A 13,639-nucleotide genomic window follows, 5' to 3' on the forward strand; every position below is an offset into this window, starting at 1 on the left:
CTTGGTAAGTATACAGTTTGAAAATATAACACAAAAATTGTTGCCTGACGTAAAGATGGCTTTTGTTTGCAATATTGTGTATGCGTACATCATTTCAGTGAGGGCAGTGTTACTCATAGCTTATCTTGCAAAATAATGTGTTGCTATGTGATCCCGTGGGTGTCTCCCCTCCACTGCTATGCTCCGTACTTCAGGCTGTTGGAGAGGGCTTTGGGCTCTTCCTCTTCCTAATCTGTGTCCTCCAAATTGAGGTGGAGCTCACGCCCGGTCGCTATGCTGTGTAAAATGGCACAGGTTGCGACAATTCTGCAAGCTATCTTCGGAGTATACTGGAGTGCACATCCGCTTTAGTGAAGGCACCGGAAACTTGCTTTGAGCATGCCAAAGGTCCTTTCAATAACAGCACTGGTGCATCGATTGGCAATGTTGAAATGCCTCCATCTTGGTCCGCTGGTGCTAGGTATGGGGTCACAATCCAAGGTCGTAACGCATATGTACTGTCACCTAGCAGAAAAAAGGTAAGTGAGAGCATGGCAGGACCTGATATTAGACAGACGTGTCCTTTATTTTACAGCATCACACCACGTAGTAAATAGCCAGGATCAAGCTCCCCACGTTCCAGGCATTGTTGTACTCTACTGTGCCTGAGAATGCTTGCATAATGGGTGCTCCCTGGGTATTTAGCCATTGTCGATGTGATCACATTATGGGCATCGCATACCACCTGAATTTTGAGGGAATGGGTATTTTTCTTATTTCTGAACAGATATTCAATATGTGCTGGAGGATAAAGAGGAAAATGTGTCCCATATACACACCATACTACATGAGGGAAGTTAGCAATCATGTAAAAGTTTAATTGGTATCGTATATTTCCTCGGCATTCCTGGGAAGGTATAAGTAATTGTTCATGTGTATGAGCATGGACTAAGAGCCTCTTAACACGTTGAATGCTATGGGAATTCCCCTGCTGTGCTGGGATTCCTGGATCTTCATGCTTTCATGACGAGCTGGGATCGTCATCAGCGTGCGAGGAGGCTACTTCATGACGAGCCCAGCTCGTCATGAGCGTGGCAGGGGTTAAAGAAACGTGACAGCACACTTTGTGTCAACCCACCAGTGACAGCAATCACCCCCTGGTAGCTACCAGAGGCCAAAAGGTACATTGAGCACAACACTTGCACATGAGTGGGGATGGAACTACTGCGCGGGGTACTGCTTTCTTTATGTGGTTTCAGTGTATCTATCAAATCTAATATCACAGTGCTACTCAGCCTGTATTTATCATAGATTTCCTCCTCCATGTATTGGAAGAAAACAAGTTACTTACCTGTAACTTCACTTATCCAGTATTGGTATCTTTCATAGATTCACATGCCTGAATCATTCCCCGTCTCCGACGCGGGAGTCCCAAGGTATATAAAAAAGCAGTGCCAAAAGCAATTTATAGTAGTAGGCCTAAGAAAAAGGCCAAAGTCCTAAACTGCAGTAGCCTATCTACCTCATTATGCCAAAAGGACCAATAATTTTGTCCCAGCCAATCAGCTTACAGCACCCTCTAGAACCCTCTCTGCAGAGCCAGTTCTCCTCAGATTTTCGTAGAACAAGTGGGAAATAAGTATCCCAACACTAGAGAACTGACTCTCCGGGGAGGAGGGTGGGTGCATGTGAATCTATGAAAGATACCAACCAATACTGGATAACTGAAGTTACAGGTAAGTAACTTGTTTCTTATCCAGTATTGGGGTATCTTTCATAGATTCACATGCCTGAATCAGACTAGCAAGCAGTATGCCAGGTAAGAGTCGGTTGTGGATGGTGGGAGACTAATAGTGATACACTCCCATAGCCATTATATTTATTAACCAAAAAGTGTGAAGCAAGAACATTGTTAATGATAAAACATGACTAGATTCCCAGGAGTAGTCATACCATATTAATCAGGAAGAGTAATATCACACATAATAAATAAGCAAACTGACATAAGTTCAAATCTTTACAATATACAGATATATAGAAAAGCATAATTTAACCACAGAATGAATGAACACTGGTTACCTGAAGCTGTTCTTATGGAAACAGATGACGTAAGACTGCTAGACCAACTGCCGCCTCTTCTTGACTTGTCGATTGCAGGCAGTAATGTCTTGTAAACGTGTGGACATTCTTCCATGTCGCAACACGGCAAATATTCTCTAATGTCACTCCTGCGAACAATGCTGTAGACGCCGCAACAGCTCTTGTAGAGTGAGATCTGACATTTCTTTCTAGAGGTTTGTTGGACTTGACATGACAAAAATGGATGGCGGAGGCTATCCACCTGGAAATTGTGGCTTTAGTGACCGCTTTCCCCAGTGTAGTTTGGCCATAAGCCACGAATGACTGATCTGATTTTCTGAAGTTTTTGGTCCTTTGAAGATAAAACTTCAAACATCGCTTGATGTCCAAAGAATGTAGTGTTCTTTCTGCTGGAGTTGAAGGATTTGGGAAGAAAACTCGCAACCTCACTGGCTCATTTAAATGGAACTGAGAAGGCACTTTGGGTATAAACGTAGGATTTGTTCGGAGAAAGACATAATCCTGAGAGAAATGCAAGAAAGGTTCTTATATAGTGAAAGCCTGAATTTCTCCTACTCTTCTGGCAGATGATGTTAGATACTAGAGGTCGGCTTTGTGAATAGGTTCGAATGGGTGCTTTATCAGTTGCGAGAGGACCGTATTAAGTTCCCATTCCGGTGGTGAAAGCTTAATCGGAGGATAAGCCTGGAAAAGACCTCTCATGAATTGTTTTATTAACGATGAAGAATAAATGTTAGCTACTTTCCTGAACCTTGATAGAGCCAATGGACCTTTATTGAAGAGAAAGAAAGTCCAGAGCAAGCTAAATGTAAAAGGTAAGGAAGAATTCTCTCTACAGGAGCGTCAATTGGGTGCAAGGTATTTGAGATACACCAGGAGCAGAATCGCTTCCATTTAAGATGATAAGTCTTCAATGTGCTCTGTGCCCGTGCCTTTTTCAAGATGTCACAGCAGGAAGAGGTGTGGCGCCGCGGCCAGGGCGAGGGAAGAGGTGTGGCGCCGCGGCCAGGGCGACTGACGCTGGAATCTGGGGATCACGGTTCAATCCCCGGCTCCGGCGGCAGATTAGCCCAGCACCATGTGACTCTGGGCAATAGCTCGCTTAATCTTTCCAACGGCCCCCCAGCGCCTAGAGACCCTTACGGGTGATTGTGCGCTTTACAAATGTGGACTTTACTTTGTGGACTTTATTGAGGAATTTGGAGATGTTGAAATTCTAAGAAGTCTGGAGCCATTCGTGTAGTTTCAGAGATAGAGGGTCTAGGTGAAGTATCTGACCCTCGTTGCGTGATAGCAGTGTTGGAGCTGGAAGAAATCTGATTGGAGGCTCCTGGGATAGCAACATTAGCTCCTGAAACCAATACTGGCGGGGCCACCTAGGGGCGATGAGAATAAGACGGCAGCTCTCCATCTTCATCTTGCGCAACACTCTTGGAATCAACAGGACTGGAGGAAAGGCGTAAGCACAAATCCCGGACCATCGCATGGACAGGGCATTCCCTCTTTATCCCTGTTGAGGGTACCTGCTAGCGTAAAGCCGGCATTTTTTGTTCTGCTGTGTTGCAAACAGATCCAACATTGGCTTGCCCCATGCCTGGAACACTATGTCCAGCTGAGTGTTGTCCAGTTCCCACTTGTGACAGTCTGATAGGGATCTGCTGAGTTTGTCCGCTACGGTGTTGTGAAGGCCTCTGACATGCTCTGCCCTGAGAGTTATGTTGTGAAATGTTAGCCATTCCCATAACTCTTGAGTTTCCTTGGATAGCGTAGCTGATCTTGTCCCTCACTGCTTGTTCACATAAAACATGCTGGTGGTATTGTCCGTCTGGACCAGGACTGAAGACCCAGCTATTCTGGGAAGGAACGCCTGTAAGGACAGAAATATGGCTCTCAACTCCAGACTGTTGATGTGACATTGTTTGTACTTTTGAGACCATTTTCCCTGCACTTGTAGATCTTGGAGATGACCTCCCCTTCCCTCCATGGACGCATCTGTCGTCAGAACGAAGTCCGTAGGATTGTGCAGGAATGTGAGCCCTTGCTCCAGATTGCCTAGTTGCGCCCACCATTGTAGAGCATCCACCATGCGTGGGGTTACTTTGATGATGTCGTCAAAGGGACCTGTTGCTTGTTCCCACTGAAGACGTAGCTCCTCTTGCAGAGGTCGCATTTTCAGACGTGCTAGTGGGATGAGATTTATAGCTGAGGAATACATTCCCAGAAGTGAAGCGAACAGGCGAACAGAAAGTGACTTTCTTTTTGACACTTGAATTGCTCATTTCTGCAGACGGAGTTGTCTTTCCTGAGACAAGAATGCTTTGCATTGAATTGTGTCCAGACAAGCCCCCAGGAAAGGTAAAATCCTTTTTGGAAGCAATTGGGATTTGCCCATGTTTATAGAGAGACCCAGGGACGCAAAGAGATTGCGACACGGTATTATGTCGTTCTGTACACTGTTCTTTGAAGGACCTTTGATTAGCCAGTCGTCCAAGTACGGGAAGACTTGGATTCCCAAAGAGCGTAATGCTGCTGCTACTGGGGCCAGGCACTTCGTAAAAATCCTTGGAGCCGACTTGAGGCTAAATGGGAGTACCTTGAACTGATAGTGGGCGCCAGCCACAGTGAAACGGAGATACTTTCGATGTTTTGGATGAATTGGGATGTGAAAGTATGCGTCTTCCATGTCCAAAGAAGCCATAAGATCTCCCTCGTTCAGGCAGCTTAGAATCTCTGAGTGACCATGCGAAACCCCTGTTTCTTGAGAAATCTGTTGAGTTTGCGCAGATCCAGGATCGGTCGCTATTCCCCTGATTTCTTTTTTATGAGGAAAAAACGGGAATAGAAACCTGTCCGTCTCTGGTGAACTGGGACGTTTTCTATAGCGTTCTTGAGGAACATTGACTGAGTCTCTTTGAACAGTAAGTGAAGACGAGGGGTAGAGGGTCCCCTGGGCAGAGTAGTTGGTGGTTTGGTGACAAACTCTAGTTTGTGTCCATGATGAACGAGGTCTAACACCCACTGGTCGGATGTAATCTGTTGCCACCGTTGTAGGAAGACAGATATTTTTGTGCCCACAGGGCGGGAAGGAGAAATGGGTAGCGCCCGGCTGATCTCACTGCTTTCTGTGAATATCTCTCCCTTGATTGTTAGAGCGTTTTCGGCCTCCTTGGCGAGAGAAACTAGCCGTTCCAGATTGCCTGTATGAAGATTGATAATTCTGCCGATACTGAGGCTGATATTATCTGTTTTGTGAATAATAATTTCCTCTAGAGGAGTATCCACATCCTCTAGCGCCTCTAAAAGATCCACGTTTGTACTGCAGAGAACCCAGGAATCTTGCGGTATCTGTGTCCACTTTAATTGCCTGTAGGGCTTTGTCGATATGTTTCCCAAACAAGGACTCGCCATCATAGGCCATATCCAAGATCTTTAGTTGGACCTCAGACCTAAAGGTGGTAGCCTTTAGCCAGCCCTGCCGTTTGAGAACTGTAGCTCCTGCCAGTTGTCTAAAGTTTGTATTTGCAATGTCCAAAGCACAGTCGATGGTCTCTGCAGCTGTACACTCCCCTTCCATTAATATCTTTCGCGCCTCTTGGCGCTTATCCTCTGGAATTAGATCAATCAGACTAGCCATGTCTGACCACTTTTGGCGATCATAACGTCCTATGATCGCCAAAGAATTAGCTGCCCTGATCGAAGCAGCAGCCATGGTGGAAAACTTCTTTCCAATGAGGTCCAAACGACGTCCCTATTTATCTGGTGGCGTAGTGATAGGGGCGGCTGGGTTTTTTGATCTTTGTTGTGCGGCCCGTGAAATGACCGAATCTGGCCGCGGATGTCCAATAAGACATGAAGGGCTACCGAAAGGAGCATGGTATTTTTAGTCAATCCGCAGTAGCACGGCAGGCACCGAGGCAGGATATTTCATGATCTTAATGCCCTCCTTCCATATGTAGTCAATAATAGGATTGGTCCTAGACACCTTCCTAGTTTCCTCTTTAAAATTGTGGAGAAACAACTCCGACTGATCCACTGTCACTGCCCTCTGCATAAGGTTGTGGAACCCGCCTATGTCTTCTGGTGGTGAATCTGAAGGCTGTGGAGTTGGTGGAGATGGCATAGGGATAACATAATCATCCCACGGATCCGCAGGAGGATTATCTGGTAACCTGCCCTCTTCTACTTATTCATCCGAAGAAGTGTCTGGAGTCTGAGTGGGTAAAATAGGTTGCTGAGGTTCCGTGACCGGAGACAAAGGTGTTGGGATCTCAGGCTGAGGAATAGGGTCCGGAATTGTTGCAGGTTGAAGAGGAGAAATAACCTGCTGTGGTGGAAAGCGTTGTTTGTAGTTAGCCAACATAGCTTGTAAGTCCTGAATGAGATTCGGTGGTAGATGGCTGGACTCTGGAGCTCAAGACTGCCTCTGGTATGATGTATGATGAGGAACCACAATGTCCTCTTGATAATAATGCTCCATATATTCGTCTTCCTCATCATCATCCTGACATTTAATGTTCAATTCCGAAGGATGATAAGCTATCCCAAACGCTCCTTCGTTGTCATCATTGTCATAATCATCCTCCTCTTCAAGAGTATAAGATTCAAGGAGGTGAGAAGGTGTAAGCGGTGAAACATATGAGCACTCCTGCCTTTGATAAGATCTCAATTGAAAAGCCTTTGAAGAAATAGGCGTGGAAAATGCTTGAACTGTTACTGGAGGCTTTAAAACAGCAGTATCCGTCGTCATCAGTGGCTCTTGAATCGTCTCCATAGGACTCTTGATGGCAGACGTCGCTGACGGGACCATCGTCGACGGAACCATCGTCGACGGACTCGACGTCGATGGGATTGTTGTCGACGGACTCGACGTCGACTAGGTCGTCGACGGACACTTCATCGACGAAGTCGTCGACGGACACGTCGTCGACGGGACCGTTGACGATAGGCTGGATTTCTTCGTCGGCGGGACGGTCGTCGATGGCACCTTAGATGTCTTCGTCGACGATGGAACCTTCGACGACGGTGCTTTCGATGACGAGTGTTTAGACTTCGACGGCGAGGTCGACGGTAATTTTCTTTGCCACAATGGAAATCCTAGTCGACAGGATAGGAGAGGTGATAGCTGTAGTGGAGATTGTCGCCGTCGACGAAGGAGCTGAAGACGTGACAGAGATTGTAGTCATAGGAAAAGCTGAAGAGACAGCAGCTTTTACTCACAGTTTGAAGCTTCTTAGGATTCTTCAAAGCTGAAGCCTCAGATAAAGATGATGGAGATTTCTGTGAAGATCCAGAAGTGGCGTGGGAGGTCTTGACATGCTTTCTCCCCTCACTTGAAGAGCCATCAAGTGATCTAGCTCTTTTGCTGGAAGTTGAGGCTCTGTCTTCCTCGTCAGCCGATGAAGATTTGAGCCACAAAAGGACTCTAGCCTCCCTATCCCTTAAGGTCTTAGAAGGGAAGGTGCGGCAGATTTTACAATTTTTTGCCTCATGCTTAGGATAAAGGCAATAAATACAGTCCTTATGTTGATCATCAACATGGACTCTTTTATTGTTGCATGTCCTGCAAGGTCTAAACAAGGCCTTCTTGTCAGACATCCTTGAAGAATGGAAAAATGAGTAGAAACTCAGAGAGACTGCCTTCCACACGACGTGCGGTGAAAATCTGAGGAGAACTGGCCTTGCAGAAAGGGTTCTAGAGTGTGCTGTAAGCTGATTGGCTGGGACAAAATTCTTGGTCCTTTTGGCATAATGCGGTAGATAGGCTACTGCAGTTTAGGTCTTTGGCCTTTTTCTTAGGCCTACTACTATAATTGCCTTTTGGCACAGCTATTTTATATACCGTGGGACTCCCGCCTCGGCGACGGGGAATGATTCAGGCATATGAATCTATGAAAGATACCCCAATACTGGATAACAAGTCTTGTTATAAAGATCCTCTCCTGTCTCCTCCTCCTTCTCCACTGCTGGGCAACCAGGAATCGTCTCCTCATCGCACTCACATAAAGTGCAGCCATTATGGAAACCCCTGACGCTTTCTGGGTCAGCTTTTATACTTTGTACACAATTACCACCTGAATGGAATCAGTGCAAAATTGCATGTGCAAACGGGTGTTTCAGCGCAAGTCGCAAACTTTGACACCCCACGCACATACCGTTTGTGACTCATAAATACCGATCCTACATTTGCAAGTTGCAAAAAATGGTCGCTAACGATTCTGATTCGAAATTGGCCGCAATGCTATTTTTTAATACAGAATGGCGTTCATACGAATATACTGAAAAGCCACATTTTTGGTCGCAAATAGGTTTACGACCAATTTGTGAGTCGCAAATCAATCGTACATCTGACCATAGTCACACCAATGGTTCAGAAACCACACAGAGGTATCAAAGATAATGTAGTTTTAATGTGGATTTATGTAAAATATACTTATCATTATGTAAAGAAACATCTGGAACAGCTAATATACGGAGAGTTCCATTTAAATAACCACAGAACAGGAAAAGATGCATCAGAAGCCAGAGGACTAAAAAATTTCAATGAAAAGCACAAATAATATGTGTTCTTTATTGTTAACATTATTATTAATAAACCGAACATCTGCTTTTTGCATTTTGATTAATAGTTTGGATTTGTTAAACATGAAAATAATTCACCTTTCATTTCTATCCTTTTCACAACAGAAAGAATGGCATTAAACATGACGACTAGAGAAGATATATGAACTTTTTACTGTACATTTTATGTTCATACAAAGGACATGTTGGAGAAAGCTAAAACTCACAAGCTACTGTCAAGATGCGTCTGAAATGTCGGATTTCCATGATTTCTGTTGGGGATTTGATATAAATGGAGTCGCCTTGATTTGTTTTTAATTATTATTATTCTTTATAAAAATGGTTTAAATATGTATCTGTGTTTATTTAAAAATGTTTAATTCCATATTTATACCTGTGTATTTCATTTTTCATTAAAATGGTTCTGATTTGCTTGATCTTCCACCTGCACTAAACTAGAAGATTTGTCCGGCTATAGTAGCTGTTAGAATTCTAGGAGGGCTGGAATTAAAACTTGACATATATTGAGTCTTGTGGTATGCCTTCAATACTAAGGCTGATAGAATGTACTGCAAGAATAATCATTCTCTGAATATCCTAATTTTAAATAACTCACTCTTTGGGGATACTTTATCCAGGAAATATGATATTGAGCCTCATTTAGTCTGTGGCAAATGGGTGGTTGGGTTGGTGACTGCCGTCTTCTCCTCCTTCAGGGCAGAGGATCGCTCTTCCCTATTTAAAGAGCCATACCTGCCTGATGGGAATTGTTTATCATCAAGTACTTCCAAAGGTGTGGTGGGTACACTTTCAGAAAATCTTCTGGCCTGCATCTTGTTGGCGACTGTCCAATAATCTATTTTGCTTTGCAAAAAAAAATACAAAACGAGGGTTTCTCTCAGTAGAACCATACAGAAATATCCCAGAAATGCAAGAAGCTTGTACCCTACAACATGCATAATATGACAGTTTCATGCAGACAAAATAAATAACAGAAGCCCTGCTCTAGAGAGGGCAGGGCATCTTCCAATGTTCCCCGCTGCCCTGTGGCGGATGGGCTGCTAGGTCAAGTATTTCCGAAGATAGAGATTTCTGATCTCTTTTGTCAAGGCCCAAAATAAGAAACTCAGATATGAGTAGCTCCCAGGAAGTACAGGTTCTGTGTTGAATGGCCTAAGTGGCAAACCGTACTCCTCTTGAACCATGGGCTCCAGCTCTGCAATGCTTGGGGAGGGGAGAAGAAACATCCCTCTAGTCCAGATGTTGTTGTTTTCAAGTTGTTTACAAGTCCAGTATTCAACAATTAAAAAATATGCCAATGCATTTTGGGGGATCCATTCGTCAAGGGACCAAATCACACATCATATTCAAATAAACCGTTTACACTACAAATATGTCTAAACCCAACATAAAAACAAAATGCCACAGTCTAATAAAAAATATATATGTTTTACGGTTAACTCCAGAAATAAACAACATCACTTTACTCTTTGAGACTTCCATAGCAGCCTGCACGGTTACACTCATTCCCTGGAGTTTTTTTCTGTGGTCTAGTCCCTTGAATGTCGCAGGTTTTTGAGACTCCTTTTGATGTTGTTTATTTCTGGGATTAACTGAAAGGAGATGCGGAGGTTTTTTAGTTGTATCTGCAGATTAGGAGAACTTGAAAATAGACTTGTGTTGGGAACTAAATCTGCAAGCTCTAGAACAAAAGTTAGGAAGAGACGGTGCCTTCTGAAAGCTGTCTTTCCCTAGGGGTAATACATTCATGCCTATGATTACTAACCAATGTTAATTAAACAACTGATTAGGTCGATGCATCTTTAATTGCCTGTGAGGTTACTTACCTGGAATGTCAGTTCTCAAGCTTAGATGTCTATCACAGATTCTGATTCTATGATCTTTCTTCATCACTAAGCTCGAAGTCCACACAGCAATGATACAGCAGTGAGGACAAACTCCCATTAGAAAATCTAAGACCATCTTCACTTTAGTGGTATGATTAAATACTTGCAAAAGACTCACACTCCAGCCAGTGAGATGAGAGTACTCTGAACTCTACTCCCTCAACAGGCCACCAAACCATAAATTCCTAAAGCACCAAGATGAAATAGCCCATGCCTCAGAATGGGACAAGCAAGGACTGCATGCGCATCTACGAAAGCTATGCTGAAGAAGAACCCTAGTTACTTACCTGTAATCTGTGGTTCTCCAGTATTGGTATCTTTCACAGATTCACATGCCTGAATCATTCCCTGTCGTCGGAGTGGGAGTCCCATGGTACATAAAAATAGCAATAAACATGCATAACATAATTATATCCTAGGCACACTAGAACCAGGACGTAAACGGCTAGGAGTATTAGGAAGAAAACAAGTTACTTACCTGTAACTTTAGTTCTCCAGTATTGGAAGCTTTCATAGATTCACATGCCTGAATCATTCCCCGTCATCGAGACGGGAGTCTACGGTACATAAAAAAGCAATGCTTAGTAGTATAGCAAACTGAAGAGAGGCCTAGGCCCATTTCCCTTTTGCAACCCATAGCCTTTGTTATGTAAAAAAGGCCAAAACTTTTCCCTGAACCAATCAGAGCTCCTCACCCTCTAGAACACTCCTGAGAGAACCTTCTGCCCCTCAGATTTTCGCGCACTTGTGCATAAAGAACACTTGTGGTGCTAAATCCGAGGTGAGCCTCCGAGGGGAGGAGGGTGGGTGCATGTGAAACTATGAAAGCTTCATATACTGGAGAACTAAAGTTACAGGTAAGTAACTTGTTTTCTTACTCCAGTATTGGAACTTTCATAGATTCACATGCCTGAATCAGAATAGCGAGCAGTAAGATACAAAGCACATTTCTCTGATACATTTCATAATCATGTAATACAATATGAAAATGAAGCATAATATCATACATATATACCTATATATAAAATGTGACTTTGTAAAAACAAGAGAAATTACGGATGGAGGGATGGAAAGAAGGCTCACCGTTACTGGATGATATTCCGCAGTACCGCCTCTCCCACCGCCGCATCCGACTCTGCGGCTGCCTCCAAGCAGTAGTGCCTGGTGAAGGTGTTCGTGGATGCCCAGGTCGCTGCTCTGCAGATATCCTGGATTGGCATTCCTCCAAATAGTGCAGTAGATGTGGCCACTGCCCTCGTGGAATGCGCACGAACTCGTGCATGTAGAGGCTTTCCAGCAGCTTGATGACAGTAGACAATTGCACTGGAAATCCATCTGGCGATTCCCCTTTTAGACAGAGGGAAACCTTTCCTGGGTGCGCTGAAAGCGACGAATAGCTGAGAAGATTTGCGAAAGGCCTTAGTGTCTTTTAAGTAGAACTTCATACATCTTTGAACGTCTAGTGAGTGCAACACTCTTTCCGCTGCTGTAGACGGATGAGGAAAGAAATGTTTCAACACGGCTCATTCAGATGAGTCAGTTGGCACCTTAGGAATGAATTTCGGATTAGTCCTAAGAATCATTCTATCATCCTGAAACTGTAGGAAAGGCTCCTGAATTGTGAGCGCTTGCAGTTCACCTACTCTTCTCGCTGATGTCAGAGCAATGAGAAGAGCCAATTTCCAAGACAAGAACTTAAGGTCCGCCCTGTGTATCCGCTCAAACGGCGGTTTCATCAATTGTGACAGTACTATATTAAGATTCCATAGTGGTGGTGGAGGCTTTACTGGAGGAAAGACCCTGAATAGTCCCTTCATAAATTGCTTGATGATCCTTGATGACCATAAGGACGGGCCTGACGAAGACCTCCTATAGCGGGATAACGCAGCCAAATGCACCTGGATGGAAGCGTGCGCCAATCCTGACTTTGCTAATAGCAGAATGTAAGGTATAATTTGATGCAGCAGTAAGAGGCGGATGTATGATGTTACAACACATACTTTTACAACGCCTACCTTTACAACGCATTTTTTACAACGCAACATCCTTTACAACGCATTCCTTTACAACGCATGCATTTACAACGAACTTTTAAAAACTACCTTTACAACGCATTCTCTTACATCGCATACTACCTTTACAACGCATACCATTACCATTACAACGCATAACATTACTTTGCATGTAAGGTAAGTATTGGATAGTGTGGGGGTAATAATTACTATTCTAACTCCAGGGGGTGCAACAGTAGGGTAAGCTTTGGATAGTGTAGGGGTAAAAATTACTATTGTAACTCCAGGGGGTGCAACAGTAGGGTAAGTGTTGGATAGTGTAGGGGTACTATGTGTTGTAATGCTATGCGTTGTAATGGTATGCGTTGTAATGACATGGGTTGTAGTGGTGTGCGCTGTAGTGTCATGCGTTGTAATTGTTGCGTTGTAAATGCATGCGTTGTAATGGATGTTGCGTTGTAAAAGTTTTGTTGTAATGGTAGTGCGTTGTAAAAGTTGCGTTGTAAAGGTTGTTTCCCGTAAGAGGTTGAATGTTCTGCCTCTTACACCACAGACAAAACCTCTTCCAGTTCATCCTGTAGGTTTTGCTGGTACTGTCTGCTCTAGCTTTGGACAGGATTGTTCTGTATTCGTGTGAGATGTTTAGATGACTAAACTCACAGTGTTCAGGAGAAAGGCTGCTAATCGCAAGGATTTCAGGTCCGGATGGAGCACCTGACCCCTGGACATTGTCAGAAGCGATGGAATTGGTCGTAGCCGAACTGGATGGTCCTCTGACAGCAGCAGGAGTTCCGTGAACCAGTGCTGTCTGGGCCACCACGGGGCTATTAGGATCAGCCTGCACAGCTCTTTCTTGATCTTCACCAGAACGCGGGGAAGAAGAGGAATTGGAGGAAAACCATAGGCAAAGGCGCCGGACCATGCCATGGAAAACGCATTCCCCCAAGATCCCTTCTGGGGTAGCCAGCTTGCGAAGTACTGACATTTCCTGTTCTCTCTTGTGGCGAATAGGTCCACTATCGGTGTTCCCCACCTTTGAAAGATGCTGTCCAGGGTCCCCTGGTCCAGCTCCCATTCGTGGCA

At 44.3% G+C, this 13,639-nt stretch overlaps 1 protein-coding gene across 1 annotated transcript in view; it reads left to right on the forward strand.

The window, feature by feature from the left end:
- CPAMD8 (C3 and PZP like alpha-2-macroglobulin domain containing 8) overlaps positions 1-9,079 on the forward strand; it is a 1,183,022-nt gene extending 1,173,943 nt beyond the window's left edge. Inside the window, exon 43 of the mRNA XM_078671324.1 lies at positions 8,764-9,079. Coding sequence (XP_078527450.1) covers position 8,764 — 1 coding nt within the window. The 3' untranslated portion in view covers positions 8,765-9,079. The remainder of the gene's footprint in view (positions 1-8,763) is intronic.
- Positions 9,080-13,639: the final 4,560 nt, after the last annotated feature.

The sequence above is a fragment of the Lissotriton helveticus genome, chromosome 12 (genome assembly GCF_964261635.1).
Source record: "Lissotriton helveticus chromosome 12, aLisHel1.1, whole genome shotgun sequence".
NCBI classification, from domain to species: Eukaryota; Metazoa; Chordata; class Amphibia; order Caudata; family Salamandridae; genus Lissotriton; species Lissotriton helveticus.